Raw genomic sequence first — 25,784 nt, forward strand, 5'->3', positions numbered from 1 at the left:
CATGATTAATGTGGTTAGATCCATTGACTTTATTGTACTGCCACCAATGGGATCTTTCTAAGAGCCTAATGAGGAGGCTCTCCTGCTTAATATTCTAAGATGATTCTCTACCAATTAAAATTCAAATTTGTTATGCAGTGTCTAAGATCTTTTTTAGTGTGAAGCCAGCCTCTCCTCTCACTCCCTTTCTCCAAACAAATTTGGCTGTATTTACTCTGCAGCCAAATTCTGCCAAACTGTTCCATGCATCTTTGCTTTTTCATGAGTGTGCATTTTCTTGATCTTTGAGCATCCGTTATTGGTTGTTCATCTTAAGACTGAACTGAAACATCATCATTTTCTTTAATAATTTAGTCTCTCCTATGATCCCATAGTTTTCATCTACATTTATATACCTCTTTTATAATAATACTTTTGATATAATCAATATATGCTTACTCTGTTTTGTTTTTTTCCATTCCACTCCATGTTCTATAATCTCTTATGGGCAAATACTATGTTTTCCTAGTCTGTGTATATCCCAGGGCATAAAAACAAATGCTAAATTAAAACTTTTTGCAGGAACTAATTTTTAATAAAGATTTCAGAGTAGATCAGGTTTTGAGTCCCTCTCTCTACATATAAAAAGCTGTCCATAATTACTCCTGTCAAGCTTTGCCTGTTTTTTTTACTCTTTAGGCTGATTCACAGATTGACCGAGAACATCAAAACTTCTATGAGGCATCACTAGAATATGTGTTTAAAATTCAAGAAGTTCAAGAAAAAAAGAAGTTTGAATTTGTTGAACCGGTAAGTTATAGTTTCCCTATAAAATAGTAGGTTCTAAACATCCTATTAAAATTAACATATTATGATTTTTTTAAGACACAAATACACCTCACCAGTATTTACCAAACCTGTAGGTGAAGGGAGAAAACTTTACTTTAGGTTTTCACCTTAAAACTTTTCTTTGTTCCACCCCACTTCCTTGCAAGGCTAGAATCTGCCTGACTTTCCTATGAAGTCATTTATTTTCCTAAGTCAGCATAAAAAGTAATGGATTCCCTGATGTAAACTGCATTACAAAAAAGAACAGGTGGCTGGTCTTTGTAAGCTTACTTCATTTTCTTAGCATTTTTTCCTCAAGTATTACCCTAATGTGCTACGATATTGCCTGGATAAGCATCTTCAAGAAGCATCATCTATGATGAATAGATAAAGGTAAGTGTCTAGAGTCAAGACAATCATTTATTATATTTATAGGCTCAATTTCCATGAGATGAGAGGATAAAGATGGTAATCAAATTATCTAATTTAAGCCATTCTTTTCTTCCTAGACTTTTAAAAAAATCTATTAATAGTAAGAAATAAAATATCCTGATCCTATTTTAGTGGAATGATGGCAACAAAGACGGACAAACTTAAAAACATATTTAACACAGTACATTTTCTAATGGAAACCCTTCAGTGAAGACAGTGAGAGCCTGAGACAGAACGGAGGCTGGGACAGTTGTCAGGCCCTGCCCAGCTCCCAGGACCTCTGTGTCACTTCTCTCCTTTCAGCTGGGGCCACCTGACTCTCTCCTGAAATCTAGGCACTTGGCAAGTTTGTAAGACCAGCTCTTTAGCTAGACGGATTTAAGGAACTGGAGGCCACCACTCAGGCTCAGGGATTTAACTTTTACATTTTAACTGGGATACCAGACTTACTTCAACTTCTGTTTGCCAAATAGCTGAGTCCTTGAATCCCCTAGAATAGATTCGTAACCTCATATAACAACAGACTCTTTCAGGATCTGATTAAACTTTATAGAATTAGGGGGCCTTCCAAATGCCTCACTATCCTTCCCTGCTTTAAAACCTGAAGCACACTTTTTCACTTTAATTATTATTCTGGTTATTTTTGTGCGTGTGGTAATGAGGGTGTTGGGGATTGATTTTGGTGATGAATGTACAACTATGTAACAGTACTGTGAACAATCAAATGTATGATTTGTTTTATATGACTGTGTGGTATGTGAATATATCTCAATAAAATGAATATTAAAAAAAAAAAAAAAAAAAAGAGGGGGCCTTCCAGAGCTCGTCTGGGGTGCATGGACAACTAGTTGGCCTAATAACCCCTGTTCTGGGAAGATGACCAATAATTTCTATTCCTGCTTCCATTCTGAAGCCTCGCTGTGTGCTGGCAAACTTCCTCCCTGGGGGCTGCCTCCTGGGATTTCTAAATTTTAGTTCTGTTTGACATCACATGTCATGGGGCCCTCATGAATTTGACAGTTTTCCTTCATACTTCTTCCTTGCCTATTCCCATTCCTTTCATATGCTGTGCTTGACTGCTGCTTCTGGAATGAAGCTTTCACATCTGTACACCTTCTCCTGGAGGGGGATGGGGGTGTCCCCTTTCCTCGCTAAGCCTCTTTTATAGCCCATCCTGTCTGAGAGCAGTGAATTAGACCAAGCTGTAAGATGACATCAGAGGTCTACGAAGAAGACTGTAAAATCGTTTGCTTCAGGTGATAGCAGGAATGATAAGAATTTATGAATTCCTGTGATAATAGGACCTGCAGAAAAGGGGCAGCTGTCTTTTAATTGAAATGTGCTTTTTCCTTCCCTCTACCTTAAACAAAACTGATGTCTTCTGAAATCCATTCCTTTCTTATGACACCACAAACAAAATTGATGGTAAATTTGTTCTTCTTCCAAAATATTTTCTTGGCTGCTATATTTTCCTATTGGTGTGTCTGGCCAAACCAAATAGCACTGTCAGTTTAGTCTCGTTCTCATTTCTACTCTCAAAGTCTAATCCATGGGGCTTTGCTTAATTTCCATTTCAATAATGGGTAGAATAGAAATGGGACCAATAAAACATGGGCATATTGATCTTTAGGTTATGCATTAACAAATTAATTCAGAGGGAAAACGTTTAATAATTTCAGAAACAAAGCTCCCAGGAACTCTAAACAGAATAACCCATGAGGATACTTTAATATCCTTACAGTTTTTATTCTGCAGAAATCCATTTCCTCTTTGCATTTTTGTTGCATGTTGCAGAAATCTAGCAGTCTGTTCTGCTTTTAATCCATATTTGTTTAAAGTATAAGAGATGTAAGCAAAGAATAAAGCAAAATGCTCTGAGATTGACCTTATCTCTTTCAGATTTTGAAAAATCAAGGGGAAAATATAAATAGGGAATGGCAATTCACATTTAATAACCTTACTTTATAATGATACATTTTAGATAATTTTTACATTATTTTAGTTAATCTCAGTGTCCTACTATTTGTAATAAAATGTCTACAGAGTATTTAGTTAACGTTAGGAATAATAAATATTCCAGTTTTGCCATTATCTGAAGAAAAAGCTAGGACTAATAATACATGGAATAAGAGGGAACATTGAATTTTTTTAATAAGTAAACTATATGTTATTATCAAAGTTTACCTTAAAATCAACTTTTTAAACTCAGTTGTCCATAAGCTACACAATTTTAATGACCACCTTCCTTCAAGTTTGTTATATTTTATATAGAACATGGTTGTAGGTAGCGGGTAATTTCTACCCATATGTGGCTATTGAGATTTGAAATGAGGCTAGTCTAGATTGAGATGTGCTGTATGGGTGAAATGCACATGAGATTGCAAAGGCTTACTATGAAAAGAAAAATTAATGAAAAAATCTCAATACTTTCTAAATATTGATGTCATGTTGCAATAGTAATATTTTGGGTTAAATATAAAGATGCATTGTTAAAATTTAATTCATTTGTTTCCTTTTACTATTTTTAACACGGCTACTAGAAAATTTTAAATTACTTATATTGCTTGCATTTGTGGCTAATTTATGCTTCTGTTGGACAGTTCTAGACCCCATCTTTATAGATGTGCCAACAAGATACACAAGTTCAGGTCTGTCATGGTGGGGTAGAGGGGGAGGAAGAGATCAGAGAGGGAGAGACATCATCTCCTGCTCCTTTCCGTGTCAGGTCCTCCTACTCCTCATAGCTGCCAGAGCTTATGACAATTTTGCGGGATTAGAAGCTAGAGAAGCACTCTGGGTCCACAGGTACACTAGCAGGGGGTTGAGTCCTAGGGTTTCAGAAGTATTTTAGGCTACATGGAGGTTTGTGACTCAGAAAACTAAAAGAATTTTCGTTCACATAACTCCCGTACAGTTCATTCAGCTGCAGTTTGTGTATGTTTTGATTATGTCCTTTGAGCATGCGTAGCTGGGGCTAATGTTTTTCGAGCAACTACTATGTGCTATGTGTTTTCCTGTGTTATTTCATATAAACCCCACAACCACTTTATTATGAGGTTGTTATGTTTCCAGATGAAGAGTTGAGTCATAGAAAGATTGTTAGCTTTCTGAGGTCACAGCCTAATGGGGATGGGGTGGGGTGGGAGTGGGGTGGCGAACCAGGAATCCAGACCCTAAATCTGTAGTCACTTTGTGGTACCACTTACTACCTCAGTGGCTACTTGACTGTATACCTTATTCCTTCATGATACTTGCTATGACCAAATGTGAATGAATCTACGAAATGGTGTTGTGTAGTTATTTTAAAATAGCTTAAAATTAGAAGATGTAAATAAAAGTTTATCTTGCCTTTGCTAAGTAAAAGAGAAGTAAAATGGCTAAATGAGTGGAAGCTGTGCAATAAGATCAAACTTGGCTATACATCTAACAGCTGTGTGGCTTAGGCTCATTATTCAAACTCTGCTTCATGGTTCTCATCTGTAAATTGTGGTGAGGATCAAGCCTTGCATATAATGCACATAGGAAGTACCTGGTTCTTAGTTATCATCTGTATGGTACCAGCTGGTATAAACTATCACTTTTACTGTTATAACTAGGTATGTAAATAACATTTGTGAATCCATTTTATTAGTAGTAACTTTAAAGCCAGATGAAGTTTTTATGAATATATCTTTCAATTGTAACGTTTCCAAATATACATAAAAAGCAAAGTTCAGACTTCATTTTAGTATTTTTGAATTTTAAGTCAATTCATATATACTCAATATGAATTGATATGACTAAATTAATTTAATATGATTAAATTTAATATGAGAAATGAAAACAAGCCCTTATGTAGAAACTAAAATATACTGCTTTTGGTACTCTTTCTTTGGACAGCTAAATTTAATTTTAAAGTGTCTGCTGAAGAAAATTTCACTTATTTTACTTAATATGTTTTAGCATTTATATTATGAAGTATACAATAAAATGCTTCTTATGCTCTCTAAATTTAAAAAAGTGGACGAATTTTGAGACTGACCAATAGCTTAAAGCTCCATCTGCTAGCATATAAGCCTACAGGTCTTGAAAGTTAGACATTTTTGTGCTCTTCTTTTTAAATATGATTGGTTAGCTTTAAATTTTAATTTGGAAAAATCAAAGTGAACACAACAGACTGTCATCTTTTGAAACGCTGTAGGACAAAAGGTTGAATTTCTATCCTGCTTAAACCTTAGTGCCATCATTCTATAAAAATGAAACAAGAAAGCTCTTCTCAGGTCATGTATCTTAAAAATAAGTAATGGACTTCGGGCTTAGTTCTAGGTACTGCTATTGAAAATCCAAAATTTGTAATAGCAGTTAGATAGTAATAGAATTTTGTGAAAGTAAGAAAAATGTGCTATTTGTTTGGTGACTGTTCCCCTTGAACTTCATTTTGGAAATCTGTCATGTAATGTCATGGTCTTCATGTAGCTTCTAGTGGACTTTATCACCCCACTGGTTACCTTACCTTCTTCCTTCCTTTATAGTTGTAAAGATAAGATGATTAATTCCCCATTGCTTTTGTTTATTTACCATGACAGTTTATCTCAGACCGTTTCATCTCAATCCCATCCACTTGAAGGCTTTGAAATCCATCTTTTCAGGAACTCCAGTGATTTCTTCCCTCTTGAGGTGATATATGGCCACAACTTCAAAAAGTTTCATTCTGTTAATTGAATCAATGTACTTACCTGTCCATTCAGTCATTTGTTCTTCCGTCATTCTATTTTTTTTTAATTACTTTTTATTTTGAAATAAATTCAAACTTACAGGACAGTTGCAAAAATAATACAAACCCTATACACAGAACTCCGGCCTACCCCAGCCCCCCTCCACCGATACCCAGATCTACCAACTTTAATATTTTGTCACTTTACCATTTGTTTTTTTCCCTCCCTCCCTGTCATCCATCATCTGTTGCTCTGTCTTCTGAACATATGAGAGCAAGTTGCATACATCCTTGAGCAAATAATATAATTCACTTATACATTTCCTATGAACAAGAATATTCGTTTATGTAATGGCATTAAGTGTGGTTAAGAAATTCAAGAAATTTAACATTGATATAAAGCTTACATTCTATATTTCATTTTTTTCTTATGTCCCAATTGTGTCCCTTTGAGCCTTTTCTCTTCTATTCTTACATCTCATCCAGGATCATCTATGGCATGTAATTGTCATTATCTATTTAGACTTTTTTTTCCATTTTGGAAACATATATATAGCATAAATCTTCCTATTCCAACCCCTCCCAAGCATTCCATTTAGTGGTATTAATCACATTCACGGTGTTGCAATGCCATCAGCTTCCCACCATCCATTACTAGAAATTTCCCTTCACCCCAAACAGAACCCCTACACTCATTTCTTAACTCCCCATTGCCCCTTCCCCCACTTCTCGTAACCCATCCTCTACTTTTCATCTCTATGATCATATTCTCTGATACTTTCTTTTTGTTTACCATGGGGCTTAAATTTAACATCCTAAATCTGTAACGATTTTGTTTTCTTTGATACCAACTTCAATAGTACACATAAACTATGTTCCTATATTCCTCCATTCCCCCACCTTTATGTAGTTCTTGTCAAAAATTACATATTTTACATTCAGTCCCAAACTACTGATTTATCATTACAGTTTATGTATTTTAGATCCTGTAGGAAGTAAATAATGGAGTTACAAATCAAAACTACAGTAGTATTGGTCTTTATATTTACCATGTCATCTTTACTGGAAATCTTTATTTCTTCATGTGGTTTCAGTCAATTGTTTAGTGTCCCTTCCTTTCAGCCTGCACAGTTCCCTTTAGCATTTCTTGAGGACTGAACTACTGGTGGTGAAGTCCCTCAGCTTTTGATTACCTGGGAATGTTTTCATCTCCCTTCATTTTTACCCTCCAGGTGTTTGTGAATTTTCCAAATCTCTGATGTTTACTGACTTCTAATTGTATTCCATTGTGGTCAGAGAATGTGCTTTGAATAATTTCAATTTTTTTTTTTTTTTAATTTATTGAGGCTTGTTTTATGTCCCAGCATATGGTCTATTCTGGAGAAAGATCCATGATAACTAGAGAAGAATGTGTATTGTTGTGATTTGTGATGTAATGGTCTATATATGTCTGTTAAATCCAATTCATTTATCAGATTGTTTAGGTTATCAGTTTCCTTTTTGGTCTTCTGTCTGGTTGATTGATCTATAGGAGAGAGTGATGTGTTGAAGTCTCCCACAATTATCATGGAACCATCCATTGCTTCCTTTAGTTTTGCCAGTGTTTGTCTCATGTATTTTGTGGCACCATGATTGGGTACATAAATATTTATGATTGTTATTTCTTCTTGTGGAATTGCCCCTTTTGTTAGTATGTAGTGGCCTTCTTTGTCTCTCATAACATCCTTGCATTTAAAGTCTATTTTATCTGTGATTAATATTGCTACTCCTGCTTTCTTTTGTCTGTAGCTTGCATGAAATATTTTTTCCATCCCTTCACTTTCAATTTCTTTGTGTCCCTGTGTCTATGATGAGTCTCTTGCATGCAACATATTGATGGTTCATATTTTTTGATCCATTCTGCCAATCTATATCTTTTAATTGGGGAGTTTAATCTGTTTACATTCAATGTTATTATTGTGAAGGCATTTCTTCAATCAGCCATCCTATCCTTTGGTTTATGTTTGTCAGATATATTTTTTCCCTCTCTCTCTTATTGTCCTTTAATGAACCAATATTGAATCTCTTTAGTACTGAACCTTTCTCCATATCTCTCTCTCCTTTCTTTGTTTCTCTGTTGGTAGGGCTCCCTTTAGTATCTGAAGTAGGGCAGGTCTTTTATTAGCAAAACGTCTCAGCATTTGTTTGTGAAAAATTTAAGCTCTCCCTCAAATTTGAAGGAGAGCTTTGCTGGATAAAGTATTCTTGGTTGGAAATTTTTCTCTCTCAGAATTTTAAATTAGTCATGTCACTGCCTTCTCACTTCCATGGTGGCCGCTGAGTAATCACTACTTAGTCTTATGTTGTTTCCTTTGTATGTGGTGAATTGCTTTTCTCTTGCTGCTTTCAGAACTTTCTCCTTCTCTTCAGTATTTGAGAGTCTGATCAGAATATGTCTTGGGGTGGGTTTATTTGGATTTATTCTATTTGGAGTTCGCTGGGCATTTATGCTTTGTGTATTTATATTGTGTATAAGGTTTGGGAAGTTTTCCCCAACAATTTCTTTGAATACTCTTTCTAGAACTTTACCCTTCTCTTCCCCTTCTGGGACACCAATTAGTCTTATATTTGGACATTTTATTTTATCTATCGTATCCCTGAGGTCCATTTCTATTTTTTCGATTTTTCCCCCATTCTTTCTTTTGTTCTTTCATTTTCCGTTCTGTGGTCCTTGAGGTCACTGATTCGTTGTTCAGCTTCCTCTAGTCTTGTACTACGAGTATCCAGAATCTTTTTAATTTGGTCAACAGTTTCTTTTATTTCCATAAGATCGTCTATTTTTTATTTACTCTTGCAGTTTCTTCTTCATGCTCTTCTAGGATCTTCTTCACGTCCTTTATATCCTGTGCCATGCTCTCGTTGTTTGTCTTTAGTTCTTTGATTAATTGCTCCAAGAACTGTGTCTCCTCTGATCTTTTGATTTGGGTGTTTGGGCTTGGGTTATCCATATCATCTGGTTTTTTCATATGCTTTAAAATTTTCTATTGTTTTTGGCCTCTTGGCATTTGCTTTACTTGATAGGGTTCTTTTAGGATAAGTAGAATTATTCAAAGACTAGTCTCTAATCTGTCAGATCTACAGCTTGGTGGCGTACACTTTCTCTAACCAGCCGATGGCGTCCGCTGGTCTCCTATTCCCCTCAAGTCAGTTCTCTCCAACTTTGTCTTTGTGTTGTGTGGGGGTCTGATTCTTGTGGGGTCCAATTGGTGCATCAAGTTTGGGTGTGTTGTTGGTGCTGTCCGCCCTGAATGTGGGGCATTTGTCTGAGTGGTTAGGGAGGGAGGGCAGCTTTAATAATCACACCTCCCAGGTGTTCCTGGAGATTTAAGGCTGTTGCAAGAGTCTAAACTTTCATTTCAGTCTCATCACAGATTGTCTCTGCCACTGACCCACAAGTCCTTGGTATTGGTGTATGGACCCTGGGATTTCCAAGTGGGTCCCTCTTCTAACCCATGCCCTTCTAGGGCCTCTGCTGAGCGAAGGTTGTGCTGCATCACAAGTGCGTGCCATCCCTCAAGGGAAGTTCTGGGCCGCCGGGCCGTGCAGGGGCGTACCCAGCCTGCTGTAAGGATGGCTGAATGGGGCATGTTAATTTCCCCCTTTTCACACAGCTCCACCTTCCCAGCTCCACAATTAGCTGTGGGTGCGCGAAAGGCTATTGTCTGCACCCGCTATTGTGGCGTCTGTGTATGTTGCTGGAAACACTTCCTGTCACACTGGGTTTTTTGGCGCAGCTCTGGGCTGTGGCTCCAGTGCCAGGCAGGAGCGTTCCCAGCACACCAGGAAGATGGCAGCAAGGGGTGTGGTTTTCTTCCCCTTTTGGCTTACCTCTGCCTTCCTTGTTCCGAGACAATTAGCAGCAGGTGTGCGAAAGGCTAATTTCCATGCCAGATATTGAGGTGTTCGCACAGCCCATTTCTGCCGTGCTTCACTGTGCTGTTCTCACTGCCATATCTCCAGCCGCTTTTGGGTTTTTTTTAAAAAAGAACTAGTCCGCCTCCAAATGCCAACCCATGGTTTCCCCACACCACAGCGTGGCTGCCGGATATTCAACAAGCTTACTCACTCATTTCAGACTGCGGACTCCCATTTTCACCAAGTGCATGGCCCCTGTGGATTTAGCAGACCTTTTCCAGCTGGTGCATCGCTGGAATTGGTGTTCTGGATCACTTTCTGGCTTTTATCTAGTATTTTTCATGGAGGTGTTTTTTTGCCTTGTCTCTCCTAGCCGCCATCTTAGGTTATCCCCATCATTCTATTTTAAAAGTCATCTCTCCAGTCATTTTCCATCCTTGTTTTTCTCTTCTCTTTCTTCAACTTAACCCATTTATAATTTGGTTAGATTTTGATACCCACCCCTCACCCCCTTTTTTTCCATTCAAGAAACTCCTCTAAAAATGTATGCATTTGAATTAAAGCACTGGGTAATCATTTTGAAGCTATCCTCAAATATTTTCATCATCTCAAAAAGAAATCATGTGAACTCTAGTTATCAGGCCTCCCATCCACCTAGCCCTGCCAGTCTGAAACAGCCACTAATCTATTTTCTGCCTGTAGATTTGCCTATTTGGGACATTTCATGTAAATGAAATCCCACAGAATGTGGTCTTTTGTGACTGGCTTTTTGCACTTAGCATAATGTTTTCAAGATTCATCCATATTGTAGCATGTATATTACTTGTCATGCTTGAATAATATTCCATTGTATGACTGTATTACATTTTGTTTATCCATTCATCTGTTGATAGACATTTGGGTTGTTTCCTCCTTAGGAAGTTTTGTGTGGACATGCACTTTCATTTATCTTGGGGATAATACCTAGGAGTGAAATTGCTGGGTCTACATCTAGCTGTTTGAAGAACTAGTAGAATAGTTTCCAAAGTGGCTGCACCATTTTACATTCCCATCAGCAGTTTATGAGTGTTCTGCTTTCTCTACATCTTCACCAACACTTACTATCTGTCTTTTTGATTCTAGCTGTCCTAGTGGTGTGAAGTGGTATTTCAGTGTGGTTTTGATTTGCATTTCTCTGCAATAACTAGTGATGTTGAGTATCTTTTCATTTTTGTATTGGCCATTTGTATATCTTCTTTGGAGAAATGAAGAGTTTTATCTTTTACAGTTAAGTCTTTGATCCATTTTGAGTGAATTTTTGCTTATGGCGTGATGTAAGGGTCCAACTTCATTGTTTCACATGTGGCTATCCCATTGTCCCAGCACCATTGGTTGAAAATATTTTTCTTTTCCCATTGAATGGCCTTGATATCCTTCTTGAATAACAGCTGACCATTGACATTTGTGTTTACTTTGCCCTCTCAATTCTATTCCACTGATCTATATGTCTTTCCTTATACTAGTACCACACTGTCTTTACTCTTGCTTTGTAGTATGTTTTGAAATCGCATAGTGAGAGTCCTCCAACTTTCTTCTTCCTTTTCAAGATGGTTTTGATTATTCAGGGGTCCCCTGCAATTCAGTATGAATGGTAGATTCAGCTTGTGATTATCTACAACAAAGCCAGCTGGAATTCTGTTAGGGATTGTGTTGAATCCATAGATCGGTTTGGGGGTGTTGCCATCTTAACAATATTAAGTCTTCTGATCCATGGACATGAGGTGTTTTTCTGATTTCTGCACTTTTTTTGTTAAATTTATTCCAAAGTGTTTTACTCTTTTTGATGTTAATGTAAATGGAATTGTTTCTTAATTGCATTTTACATTGGTCTTTGCAAGTATGTAGAAACAGTTGAAGTTTGTATATTGTTCTATATTGATCTTGTATTGTGCAACCTTGTTAGATTTGTTTATTAGTTCTAGTGTTTAGTGGATTTCTTAGGATTCTCTAAATACAAGATCTTGTCATCTGTAAATACAGATATTTTGCTTTTTAACTTCCAATCTGAATGTCTTTTATTTCTTTTTTCTTGCTTAATTGCCTTGACTAGAACCTCCAGTACAGTGTTGAAAAGAAGTGGTGAGTGAACATCCTTGTGTTGCTCCTGATTTTAGGAGAAAAGCATCCTGTCTTATACCATTAAGTATTATGGCTGTGTGAGGAAAGTGTTTATTAAGTTCTAGAATATAAAGATTTGTGCTATATAGTATCTACTGCTACTAGATGGTCACTAAATCTTATTTGACAACCGGTCTTACTTTGTTGGTAGAGATACTGGAGGCCTTTGTAGAAAATGATTGTGAGGTCTCTGTCAAATTCAAGAATAAATTCTGAGCCTCTTTGGCAGTGTTCCTCAGGGGCAGATGGAACTACCCTTCCAGTTAGGGAATTTTATGAAGATAAAGAAAGTAATTAATTGTAATAATTGAGTGTTGTCACTTTACAAAAGAGGCCAAGCTCATAGGAATGAATCACATCGTTAGGAGAGCATGTACACACTGGTGGTTTTGCTCAGTTTGGGCAGCAGTCATCTGAAATCATTGTATCTACTGCTTTGAAGTTCTTTCCCTCACCCCATGCCACTACTAACCCCTTTGATTTTCTCTTTTCTCTGCTATCCACTTTGTCCCTAGTAATGGGGGTGGCTTTAAGGCATGAAACAGTGGCAAGTGTCACATCTATACTTCACTTAATTGTCAGGTGATTAAAAGGTTGGTGAATTATCAATATTTGTTTCCTTTGCTGACTTGTAAGGGTCAAAAATCATGTGTCATTTGAAATATTATTTATCTGTGAATGCAGTATCAAATTTTTTTCTTCATTTTTAAACTTTTTATTTTGAAATACTTTAAAACTTACAGGACATTTACAAAAATAATACAAAACCCATATTGAGAATTCCAGCATATCTGTATCCCACCCCTACAGATACGCAGATCTACCAATTTTAACATTTTGCCAAAATAACCCTCCCTCCCTTCCTTCCTGCCTTCCTTCCTGCCTTCCTTCCTTCCTTCCTTCTCCATCTAATCTGTGTATCTAATTTAGCAGTCCCGTTTGTTTGTGTAGGTTGTATACATCATGTTCCTTGAACACTTAATATAGCCATGTACATTTCCTAAGAACAAGGATATTCACTTATGTAATCACCTCAAGTGCAATTATCAAGTACAAGAAACTTATCATTGATATAAAGCTTACAGTCTATTTTCCAATTTTTTCATAGGTCCCTCAAAATGCCCCTTGAGCCTTTCTCCCTCTTTTGCTAGATCCCATCCAGGATCATGTACTGCATTTAATTGCTGTTATCTCTTCAGTTGCTCTTTCTTTTATTTTTTTTGAATTGTGGGAACATATGTGTAACATAAACTTTCCCATTTCAGCCACTCTGAAGCCTACCAATCATGGGATTAATCATTCACAATACTGTAGTAGCCTCACCACCATCCATTACTAAAACTCTTACACTTCCTCAAACAGAAATTCTACATCCATTATGCATTACCTCTCCATTCCTCTTGCCTGGCACCCCTGGCAATATGTACTTTAATTTCTGTCTCCATGTGGTTACATATTCTCCAAAATTTTTTGTAGTTAAATTTAACATCCTAAATCTGTAACAATCTTGTTTGCCTTGATAGCAACTTAACTTTAACAGTGTATACAAAAAATTTTCCTTTATCCCTCCCTCCCTTCACCTTTATGTAGCTCTTGCCACAAATTACATGTTTATGTACATAATGAGTGCAGACTCAATGATTTATCATTATATTTTATGCTTTGCCTTTTAGATCCTTTAGGAAATAAAATGTGCTGTTACAAACCAGAAATACCACGGTACTCGCATTTGTATTTACCCATGTTGTTACCCTCACTGGAGATCTTTATTTCTTCATGCAGCTTTGATCTGTCTCTTATCTTTTCCTCTCAACCAGCAGTACTCTCTTTAGTATCTCTTGTAGGACCAGTCTAGTGGTGATAAACTACATCAGCTTTTGTTTCTGTGGTAGTGTCTTAAGCTGTTTCTAATTTTTGAAAGACAGTTTTGCCAGATACAGAATTTGTAGTTGGCAGTGTTTTCCTTTCAGCACTGACTTCTTGCCTCCGTGGATTTTAATGAGAAATCAGCACTTAATCTTATGGAAGCTCCCTTGTATGTGACATGTTGTTTTTCCCTTGCGACTTTCAGAATTTTCTCTTTATCTTTGGCCTTCATCAGTTTGATTTCAATATGAAACTGTGTAGGTCTATTTAGGTTTATCCTATTTGTTCATTGCGTGGCTGTCTGTTGTTTTCCTGATTTCCTTTATCTTTTGGTCCATGTTTTCCTTTAGCTCTTTGCGCATATTTGGGACCATTTATTTAAAGTCATCATCTGATATGGCCCAGGTCTGGTCCTCTCATTGATGGTTTCTAATGCTTCAGTCTTTTCCTTTTGCCTGGGCCATCGCTTCCTATGTCTTTGTATGTTTTGTAACCTTTTGTTGAAATCTGGACATTCTGATATTTAATGTGTTGTTGCTAGAATTTAGACTGAGGCATCTGTTCCTTCAGCTTATATCCAGCTAGTGTTATCATAGAGTTTTCCTTGAATGTCAAGAGCTAACCAATGAATGAATGAATGAATGAATGAATGAAACACTTTTCTCAGTCTTTGTGGCTTGACTTGTGTGAGTGCTCGCCTTTAGGGCTTATCGATACAATAAGTTTACAGAATAGTGCCAAGCCAAAGTGTAAGTGCCTCCGTGATCTTTTCTGCTTATGCATCTTGTCTTGGGCATGCATATGTGGCCCTAGGAATTCCTCTGTTACATGGTTCTAAATGTCGCCCCTTCCCTAGGAAACAGTTTGCTCACGGTCCATGACTGCACTTTATGTCCTACAAGGCAGCATGATTTCACTACTTTCCCACAGCATTCTGTAGGAGAGTTTGGTGAGCCACCTTCCACACGCATAGCAGGTTTGTGGACAGTAAGACCCTGAGGCCACCATCAGAAAGATTGGACCAGGCATATATGCTCCCAGGATGTGCACAGGGGTTTCTCTGTAACTGGACCAGGGGTCCGCACTGGGAGCATGGGCTGGCTCCACCCCAAGTCAGTGAGGGGTGGTGGAGAAGCTGTCCAGGTCACCAGAGATCCCGCCACTTTTAAGTGTTCTTTTTCTTGCTTCGGCACTTGCCCTGTTACTGCAGTCCTTTAACTGTTATCTGGAGCTTTCGGAAAGATGTTTCTGCCAGTTCTTGCTGGTTGCTGACAGCTTTTGTGTGCCCTAAATTATTTTTGATCACATTTACAGTGGAAAATTCAGAAAATGGTTTTGTGGCTATAGAAGTCCAAAATTGAGGCATCAGTGAGGCAATGCTTTCTCCCTAAAGTCTGTAACCTTCTGGTGCTGGTTGCCAGTGACTCTTGAGGTTCCTTGAATCCCTGCCTCACCTCACATGGAGATCACTGTATCAGTTTTACATTAGTCCAGTTTATTTGAAGTAACAGGTTGTAATTTGATCCTGAAGTCCTTGGGAATGATAAAGTCTGTATTAATGTTTCCTGATGATGGTAGTCACTTTCTTAATTAACTAAAACTTGATCTCTCTGGTAGTTTGTAGTAGTAGTTGCTGCTGTTGTTGTTTTTGAATATCAGTGTCAGGCTTGCTTTAAGGTAGGCTGGGACAGGCAGTCTTCCCCAAAACTCTTAACATTTTTCAGCCTGTCCCATTAAGTTCCCTTGGTACAGCATCATGAAATTTGTTGAGGGTAAAATAAACCAGTCTAGATTAAAACCTAAAAAAAGTGTAACTTTGCTGCCATCTATGGGCAGTTCTTTCATACATGCTCTGCTGGAAGATGCCAATGGATTTATTTTTGTCTTGACTGCAGTTGCTGTGTATGAAATGCTGAGTATGTAATTGGAATAATGAAGATTTCACAATCTTAGTTATTTTAGCCAGTATTAAGAATTTAAAAAGCATCATTCAGTGGAAAATGTTGGTTTACTGAAGCCCATGTTGAAACACTTCCATAAGATAGTTTTAGTTAAGGGATCCACATGCAGTTCAGTGGATCTGAAAGTATGATTAAGAGGCTTGGTGTGAGAAGTGGTGCCTTAAGGGTGTTGAAGAGTTGGTAGAAAGAGCACCTTTCATCTTCTCCAGTTGTCTGATGTTTTGATTTAGGTCTGGAGCATCAAGCCATGCTGTAATAATTCAAACATATAAAAACAGTGTGGGACTTTTCAGGAAGATGGTTGAGTAGGTGAGGTGGATGGGCTTCTCCTCTGTGAAAGTAACTAGAGAGGGGCCAGAGGATGCCCAGGACCGTGGTTTTGGGGTGTGACTGACCATAGAGGGCCTCCCACAGTACACAGAGGGGACACCGACAAAAACGCAAGAGAGACGGCACCTCGAGGAATGGGATGAGTTTGTTCTGGTCAGGACCGCCCCCTGGCAGCAGTGAGACCACCTCTGGGCAAGGGAGTAGGCAGCGGCTGTCCACTCCCCATGTACCTACCTTGGTGGTGAGCAGGGGAGATGATCCTCCACAGCCATACAGCCGGGAGCTCCCGTGAAGGAACCCGGGAGGTAGCATTTGCTCTCCTCCCATGGAAGTTCAGGGTGGGGGTTGGGGCGTGCACCAGGGAGAGGTGGGGGAAAGGAGGGGGCACCATACTGGCAATCAGGAGCCCCTCCCACACCCCAGAGACTTGCGGGCACATGGCAGGCAGGGAATGGGGCACGTTCCCTCTGCAGTGCCCTAACTGCTCAGGGCCCCCATTGCAGTCCCCAGGCAGGCAGTCCCCGGTGCACATGGAGAACCAGTGCACTGATTGGTTCCCCACCTGGTTTGGACTCTTGCCCAGTGCCCAGGAGAAGTTCGAGGAAGACTGACTTGAGACTACCACCTGCTGGTAGGATAGGGAAACTGCACTCCAGCAAGCTGTAGCTCTCCCAAATTATATATGAAAGCACAAATAGTCTTGCATTTCCCAAAATAATCTTACCATGGCAAGCAAATGCCTCCAAACCAAAAGAAAATCACAAAGCACTTGAAGAATCTAAAAGATATGAACAAGCCAAACAAATTAAAAAGCTGGAAGAGACACAAAATTTGGAGCAATTAATTAAAGAAGTACAAACAAATCTCCAAAACAACTTCAACGAGATGGCTAAAGACATAAAGGAAATCAAGAAGACTCTAGAAAAGCATAAAGAAGAATTTGAAAGAGTAAATAAAAACTAGCAGACCTGATGGAAATAAAAGACACTGTGGATCAAATTAGCAATATACTAGAGAAACACAACAGCAGATTTGAAGAGGTAGAAGAAAGAATAGGGGATCTAGAAGACAGGGTAATCAAATGCGAATGCACAAAAGAACAAATGGTGAAAAAAATTTTAAAAATGTGAAATGGATCTCAGAGAAATGGTGGGCAACATGAAGCAAACAAATATAAGAATTATTGGTGTCCCAGAAGAAGAGAAGGGTAAAGGGCTGGGAAGAGTGTTTGAAGACATAGTTGGGGAACACTTCCTAACCCGTCTAAATGACATAAATATGGAAATCAAAGATGCTCGGCAAACTCCAAACAGAATAAATCCAAATAAACCTTCTCTGAGACAAATACTGATTAGACTGTCAAATACTGGAGAGAAGAAGAAATTTCTGAAAGCAGCAACAGAGAAGCAATTCAGCACATACAAGGGAAACAATATAAGACTAAGTACTGACTACTCAGTGGCCACCATGCAGGCCAGAAGGCAGTGGTATATATGTTATATTTCACATTAAGGAAATAATCGAAACTATGGTGCAGTAACAACTCATAACACTTTTGGAAATTTCCTATATAACTACTTGTTAAATCATGCTTTGAAAGATACTTTCTTTTTGTATATGCTATGTGTTATATTTCACAATAAGGAAATAACTAAAACTGTAACTGTAACCCATAACATTCTTTGAAATTTGCTAACTACTTGTTGAATTATAGTTGGAAAGTTATCACTTCTGTGTATATATGTTATATTCTACAATAAAAAAGATGATTTAAAAAAAACTCAGTGAACAAAGAATTGCAAATGATAATTAGTTAGAATTTTTAGCAATTTTCTAGTATTCTTCTGAATGGCTTGCTTCCTGTTTTCAACACATTGGTGTTCTTTGCCTCTTTTCCATATTCTGAAGAGTCGGTATTAGAAAAGATGGTCTCAGGAAAATGGGAGTCTTATAGGAAGATTTATAACAGATATTCACGATGTATCTTCTTTACAAGTAAAATTAAATCCTTTCTACTTATGAGGATACTAGAATACCATCTCCCTTGTATGGCATCCATTTCGATCATAAAACAATTTGTGGAATAATTGTAGAAAGCAAAACATTAAACAGTATTTCCTCTAACAACTTCATAAATTATTTGGAGATATTTAAAAGACTAATGTATATTTCAAAAGTATGTGTTACTAAAAGTTTATGTACTTCAAAAGTAGATTCTTATTTTATTTCTGAAAAACACTAAATCTACCTATCTAAAACTTAAAAGTATTGTTTAATCCTATTTTTAAGCTACATTTTTATTTACTTAGGTTATAATATGTACATTTGGCAGATTATGTGTTTTATTGGATAATTTGAGAAATAAATTGTAGCATCCTTTTAGTAAGGGACAGTGTATTTAGTTTTTATTATAATTATGATTTGCTATAAAATTGACAATGTAAAATAACTAAGATAGGCAAAGGATACATTTTGGTAGACTATTAATGGGAACAGTTGAACAAGACAACAAAGTCCTTGAAATATAAGAACATAACAAAATAAAATGATTTCATAGTATATGCTTTCTGAAATGAACATAACTTTTTAAATAGTTGAAATTCTAAAGGAAGAAAAGTGTAGGTTATTATCGCTTACCTGTTGGAAATCATAACAGGTATACCAGTTGATGTTTATTAGAATATTTTCCCTGCTTCCCCAGACAGCAAAAGTGGCAGGATGCTATTCGTATATGAAAACAGTTTCAAATTGTGTTTCTTTCTTATTTTTTTATAATAATGGATTACAGGCATATTATGCCACTTCCTGAAAATATTCTTTAACTTTAGTATAGAAGGAGGTTATGGGAGAGATCAAATTAGTGAACAAAGCACGGGAAGAATTCTCAGTGAATTAAATGAAAAAATTTAAATCAATTATTTTTAAAATATAACATTCCTTATAAACAACTATACCCTGTAATTCCTTGGAGAGCCAGTCTTACTTTTTGAAAAAGATATAGTAAATAAGCACACATGAATTTGGGATTGGAAGTCTAGGATCACAGACTTTTCTCTTGTTTAAAAAAGATTTTCCTCCAACTCTCATGAAAGATCTGTGCTATCCAGCTCTACACTTTTGCTCACCTGTTCTGAGTTCTTCCCACTAGTTGCCCAAATGTTGTCTGTTCAAAACTCAAATCAGTACTGCCACCTAGTGATTCCTTTCATAATTTCATCCAGGTAGATTATTAGTACTTTATCTGTGATTTTCTGCTTTAGTCTTCCTTACATTTGCATGTGTTTTATCTCCTTGTTTTGATTATAAGCTTTTTGTGGGTGTGACCTACCTATGTCACTTTGGCTTTTTCTCCCCCCTAGTGGTCTCTCCTGGATATTTTTTTAATGTATTTAAATAGTAAAGGAGTTATCACAACTATGCATGATCAGATTAAAAATTAAATGTCTCTCAAAAAGAAAGTAAAAATTAACCCTAATGGTTTCTGTTTAGTATCCACAAGTCTAGTAACTGTTTTGCCTAACAAAGAGACTGGAAATTTATCAGTTTGAGGAAATGGAATGAGGTATAATTTTTTTTATCTCTTTGTTTTGCAGCTTTTGTCGTTTCTTCAGGGCTTATTTACTTTTTACCATGAGGGATATGAACTTGCCCAGGAATTTGCACCATATAAGCAGCAGCTGCAGTTCAACTTGCAGAATGTAAGACTAAACCTGTTCTCACTGCCTCTCCTCGGTGGATCTGATGATCAGAGGATGACACAATGCAGTCATATCTAGAATCTTTCAAAAACTTGTCTAAGTATAGGAAAACTTCACTAATTCAACCAATTTAGAAAAGCCACTTAGACTTTATTTTAAAAGATTTTTCAAGCTCCTGGTTGATAATATATCAGGAAAAAAGCTATTATAGTGTTAGAAAAATTTATATTAATGAATTTTATAAAAATAAATATTACTGAGGGGAAAACACTTGAAAGTTTGAAATTGTTTTGTTTCATCCAGTGTTCCCATTTACTTAACTGGGTGACTTTGCACAAACCTTATTTCCTGAGAGGGCGTCAATGATGTGTTTGTGAAAAGAAGGACTTGTACTTTAGCATTATAAGTTCTATCCCTCTAAAGTTTTATTATCTAATATTTATTATATTCAAATAATAAATTTGAATGTGGGTTTGAAGAAGCTATTTGGAGATACCTTTAAAGCATACACGAGAAATCCTACAAACAGCCTATCTATTTCTATCAGAGTTTATCTTGTGAAATTGTCTAATGAATTCTTTTAATCTTGGATTGTAAAGTTTTCTACAAATTCTGATTTTCAAATGCTACCTCACCACTTAAAAAAACAACTTTAGGCAACCATCTCTGCATTATCAAATCTGTAAAATAGTGAACTCTTAATGCGTAATAATTTTCTATAATTGAAAATTTCTTTTTCAAACCCCAGTTTCTAGTACTCTGTAGCCAAAGTAATTTGGGATGCTTTCACTTAATTTCCTATAAAAAGCTTGTATTACTCTGCTTATGTGATTCTTGCCACTGCAGAGATGTCTAGTACATAGCTGATTAAAGAGTTGGAGTGTCCTGTGAGAAATATGTAATTAGATTCAATCTACTTTTATTTTGAGGTTTAACTTTTTATTTAACCTAAATTTTCTCACAGAATTTATTTCAAATCTAATTGCTTTTCAGTATGCAATGTACTTAAACTTTTTCAGTAAGTATTAAAAGGGGAATTATAAAGCTAAAGCATTTTGATGGTTTTATTATCATATTAAGTGCAATTTTGTCAATATTCCTTGGATTTGAGGACAAGAGGGGAATAAGGAACTGGAGAAAATTTGGAATCTTATATTAAAAAAATAGCAAAACTGAAAATTCAGAAAAATGTTCTAATCTCTGAGATTGAGTTCTTTTGCTTAATATAGGGCATAAGAAGATCTTGGAGTTAGGTGATTGTAATAGTTATGTTTCAAACACATATTATTGAGATAATGCTGCCAGAATGCAAAAGAGGTTTTCATAGAGAAGTACAATCTGATGCTGTCTATAACTTAACTAAATATGCTGTAAAATAAGTAAACTATTTCCTGGAACAGAAGGAATTAGACCTTAGAAACCTATTAACTTTTATGGATTAATTTATATTAATAACTATGTTAGGATTTTTAGAAATATTTGGACAGAGCTGAGGAACTTTTTTCTTGTTGAGCATCTCTGATTTTTTAAGTTCCACATATTTCAAAAGTATGTGAATTTAATTTGTTTTTCCCTGCAAATGAAATTTAAGTCCCTATGTATCTGCTTTTTACTTTAGGTATTAGGAGATACAAAACTCTAAAAATATAACAATATTTTTAAATGCTCTGGTCTGCCCCCTGGGTAATGTTAGAGAGGGAAAGGGGAAATAAGTCACGCGTGCGCGCGCGCACACACACACGCACACACTCAGAAAGAAAGAAAGAAATATGGAGAAACTCATTCAGAGGAGTTTTCACTAAAACAATTCAAAATCAGACTGTTAGGAGGTCACCTTGCAGTGTTGTGGATGTAATGATGAGGCCAAAGATTCAAGGTTACACTTTGTACCATTTGCAGTTTTGATACTTTAGCCTGGAGGTTCCTAAGTTTTTTTTTTCCTGTTTACTTCAGACAAGGAATAATTTTGAAAGTACTCGCCAAGAGGTAGAGCGTTTGATGCAAAGGATGAAATCTGCCAATCAAGACTACAGACCTCCCAGCCAGTGGACGATGGAGGGCTACCTTTATGTCCAGGAGAAACGTGAGTCAAGACATGATGTCACTTAGGATTTCCCATTATTTTTCCAGGAGATGTTATAGCTTCCTTCCTTTAAGTAGGAAATTCCTTGTCATATTTACTGTACTCTCCTTCTACCACCACTAAAGTGAGGAAATTTTTTCTGCAGTTTTCTGATCCTCACATGATAAATCTAATGACCTCCCCAGCTACTCCATAATTAAGAGCATAATAGTTAGTTTTCACCCTCATTTCATGAGAAAAGCTCAATTCGGTAATCATGTATGGGCTATAATGGATTTGACTTATAACTCTAAGGAAAGCTTCGGATCTCAAAGTTGGTATTTTGTTGAAATAGGAACTTACAGACATCAGTGATAATACAGTAACATGAGTTTAGTTTTAGAATTTACTTGTGATACCTAATCTTAAAGTTTCATGGAAACTTGAAAATGAAAGCCTTCATCAAGATGAATCATCCTGGTAACTATCATAATAAGAGCAGCATTTCATTTAATTCTAGGCTCCATCAGTTTTAAGGTGTAAAATTGGCAATTATGTAATGTCAATTTGGCACTCTTTACTTCCTGAGATTAGGAAATAACTATCAGAACCAGTAGAGCACTATTATAATTGTCTCACACTAAGAAATTTTTCTCACAAAAATTAATTAGAAGCCATTTTTATTAAGTAGAGTCCATTCTGCTTGTTACTTGTCACCAGGCACCACCAGTTTGACTATTTTGACTAAATCTTATCAATCCAGCTATGAACTAAAGCACTGTTTCCCAAACTATCTGTGATAAAGGAACAGTTTTTTTATTTCTAATCCTTCATGGACTAGTATGTTGGTAAAATACAAAGCCATGTACTTGGATTTTGCAGCAGAGTCAAATATCTATACTAGTTTTGAAATGCTTACTCTTACACGTTATACTTCTTTCGCATGTTGAGACTGGTTCGCAAACCACACGGAATAGTGCTACTCTAAACTCCATGTGAGTTGACCATAGTATAATGAAGTTGTTTTGATTGTTAAGATATTTTAATTAAAGGATTTGGGATGGGGAATCCAGAGATAATGGATTGGCTGTGAGAGGCTTTTGGCATTCATACAACATGGTCCATAAAACACCAACATGTTTTATATTTGACATGCCCAGGGGATGCCCATTTGGTATAAAAGAAAACAGTGATTTTATCCAAGAAACTTGGCAAACATTTCTTTATTATTACACCACTAGATAGTAAAGAAACACTGGCCTGAGAGATCTGAGTTCCAGGGTTTTCTCTCTCATAATTAGCTTCCTGGCCAGTCTGCAGTTTTCTGATCCTCACATGATAAATCTAATGACCTCCCCAGCTACTCCATAATTAAGAGCATAATAGTTAGTTTTCACCCTCATTTCATGAGAAAAGCTCAATTCAGTAATCGTGTATGGGCTATAATGGATTTGACTTCTAACTCTAAGGAAAGTTTTGAATAATTATTTCAAGTTTGAGAGCCTTCATGTAGGTGTAAATTGGGAACACTTCACATCTTACATGTATAAAGGATGTGATTTTGCTAAACCGGAAAATTTGCTGTTTAAACATGCAAGTATAGAGGATGTCTAGTCTCTTGTCTAAGGATTTTTTATTCATTGTCAAAACAATATTTTATTCGTTGTGAAAACAATATTTTATTTCTGAGTTCTTTTCCAAGTGTTACACAGTTGCTGAAATCCTTGTATGCATACAATATTTTGTTCTAAACAAAAATGCTCTGTAGTATCTAGCAATTTTTTTTTGTATGTAATCTTCAGATAGTTAATTCTTAATCATAACTTGATGGTCCATTTATTGGAGGTGTCATGGCTTGCTTATCTATTCCCCAGCTGTTGGACATTTAGGGCAGTCAATCTGTAAGCGCGCTTTTGGAACAAGGCCCTTAACAAATCAGGATCTGCATGGGCTTAGTGCAATGTTTTTTGCACTCACCTGATGTTGGTATCTTTTATTCTAAGATACCTGACTTTGCCTCTGACTCAGTCTGAACTAACCATAAAGCCCTTTGTGGTCCTGGCCTTTCCTCCCAGGTTTCCTTCCTCTCTTAGTGGTATTACCTATGTTTTAGGCTAGAAAACGAGATAAATCCTTAGCTCTGGGGTCTCTCTAGCATGGGGCCAAGTCTGTCCTTTCTGTTTTCTTGGTATCCTTTGAATCCGTACCTTCCCTCCATCTCCAGTGTCTTAGCCTAGAGCAGACCTTTGCTGTGCCTCCTGACTGTTATCTCAGCCTCTAGGCTTGTCCCCACGCCATCCTGTCCTCTACAGAGCTTCCAGAACATCCTTCTCAATGCTTATTTGGTTATACACCCCTGCCCCCAGTGATGGCCTCTTAGCCAGAGCATGTCATTAGAGACTGTCACAGTTGGACATCCCCTCTATCTTTCTTTTGATATTGCCTTCCCCCCGCAAGTTCTAGCTAGTTCTGCTCTGTATTTCTCTATATTATTTTTACAGCTTTATTGAGGTATAATTTAGTTACAATGGAGTGCACATATTTAAACTGTACAATTTGATGTTTCACCATGGTATACACCCATGAAGCCAAGACAACATAATGAATGTATCCCTCACCTCCCAAAGTTTTCTTATGCCCCATAGTGATCCCTCCCTCCTGTCCTTTCTCACCCTTCATCCCTTCCCATTGCCTAGGGATTTAAATACGAAAATGAATGAATATATATGCTTTTGAAATTTTTTGTATGTGGTTTTATGTGAGGGACAAATATTCAACTTCCCTTTCAACTTTGCATTTTGGAGGCATTTATAATAAGCAAATCTAATCATTTCACTAAGATATATTGATTGTGCACTTGCTATCGCTGGATGAATAAGTTTTGTGGTGAACAGAAATGAGATAAAGAATATGTCTTCAGGATGTTCATTCTGTAGTTGAAGGCAGTAAGCATCCAGCGATGGTTGTAAATATCAGGGCTGTAAATCTAGTGATGTAAATGGAAATGAATGTGATGGAGTAGTAGCAGATCATTGTAGGTTGGACAGAGATCCCCACTTTATTGGGATATATGGTGTTTATGTTAACCAGCTCCAGGCTTTAACTAGTCTTCTAAGAGACTTCATTTGAACTAAGAAGCTTATGGATTCCAGAGTCAAACAGAATTGAATTGGAATTCAATGCCTGCCACTTGTAAACTTGGTGTCTCTGGGCAAACAATTCTCTGAGCACAGGCTCTTCATTTATAAAAGGAGGATAGGTACACCTATGTCCCAATAATGTTGAAAGAACCAGAGATAATGTATGTAAAATGTCTATAGTATTAGTGGTGATGTTAAAAAATAATAATACTGTGCTCATTCTGTTCACTTTACATTTATGTCAGTTCCCAAAAGAACCCTGAGAATATCATTCCTCTAAATAAACAACTCCAATTACATGCTGTATTCATGAAGAATCTAGTGCCATCTGTGGCTTTTAGGCTCAATTTTCTTACATATAAAATGCAGGTTTATAACATCTGACTTAAAAGGCTCTTAGATTAAAAAGTCTCAACTTAGTAGGTGTCCACCTACTGTTAATTGCCTTCTACCCCTCTAATCTCAGCAACCTCACATGATTCTGGTAAGATAATGAAATCTCTTTTATTTTGCAACTTTACAGCTGTAATACATTTTTATTTCCCCAGACTTTTTTAGGGACTTAAGAATTGCTTGAATAAGAACATCTGCCCTGGCCTAATGCCAGGCAACTATAAAGAAAGCAGCATGTGTGTACAGTAAACTTGAAGATGAAATGGTTGAGGTTCTGAACTTAAGATGAAGGCAAAATTCTTAGAAGAAAAAAGTCTTAGGTCTAAAATGTCATCAAAACATTGTAGCAGC

General features: G+C 36.8%; 1 protein-coding gene across 2 annotated transcripts in view; it reads left to right on the forward strand.

Moving 5' to 3' along the window:
• ARHGAP42 (Rho GTPase activating protein 42) overlaps positions 1-25,784 on the forward strand; it is a 301,658-nt gene that overhangs the window by 211,711 nt on the left and 64,163 nt on the right. For both annotated transcript variants that reach the window (XM_037841198.1, XM_037841199.1), the window contains exons 6-8: positions 679-789; positions 19,734-19,838; positions 21,792-21,921. In XM_037841198.1, coding sequence (XP_037697126.1) covers positions 679-789; positions 19,734-19,838; positions 21,792-21,921 — 346 coding nt within the window. The remainder of the gene's footprint in view (positions 1-678; positions 790-19,733; positions 19,839-21,791; positions 21,922-25,784) is intronic.

The sequence above is a fragment of the Choloepus didactylus genome, chromosome 6, assembly GCF_015220235.1.
Source record: "Choloepus didactylus isolate mChoDid1 chromosome 6, mChoDid1.pri, whole genome shotgun sequence".
NCBI lineage: Eukaryota > Metazoa > Chordata > Mammalia > Pilosa > Megalonychidae > Choloepus > Choloepus didactylus.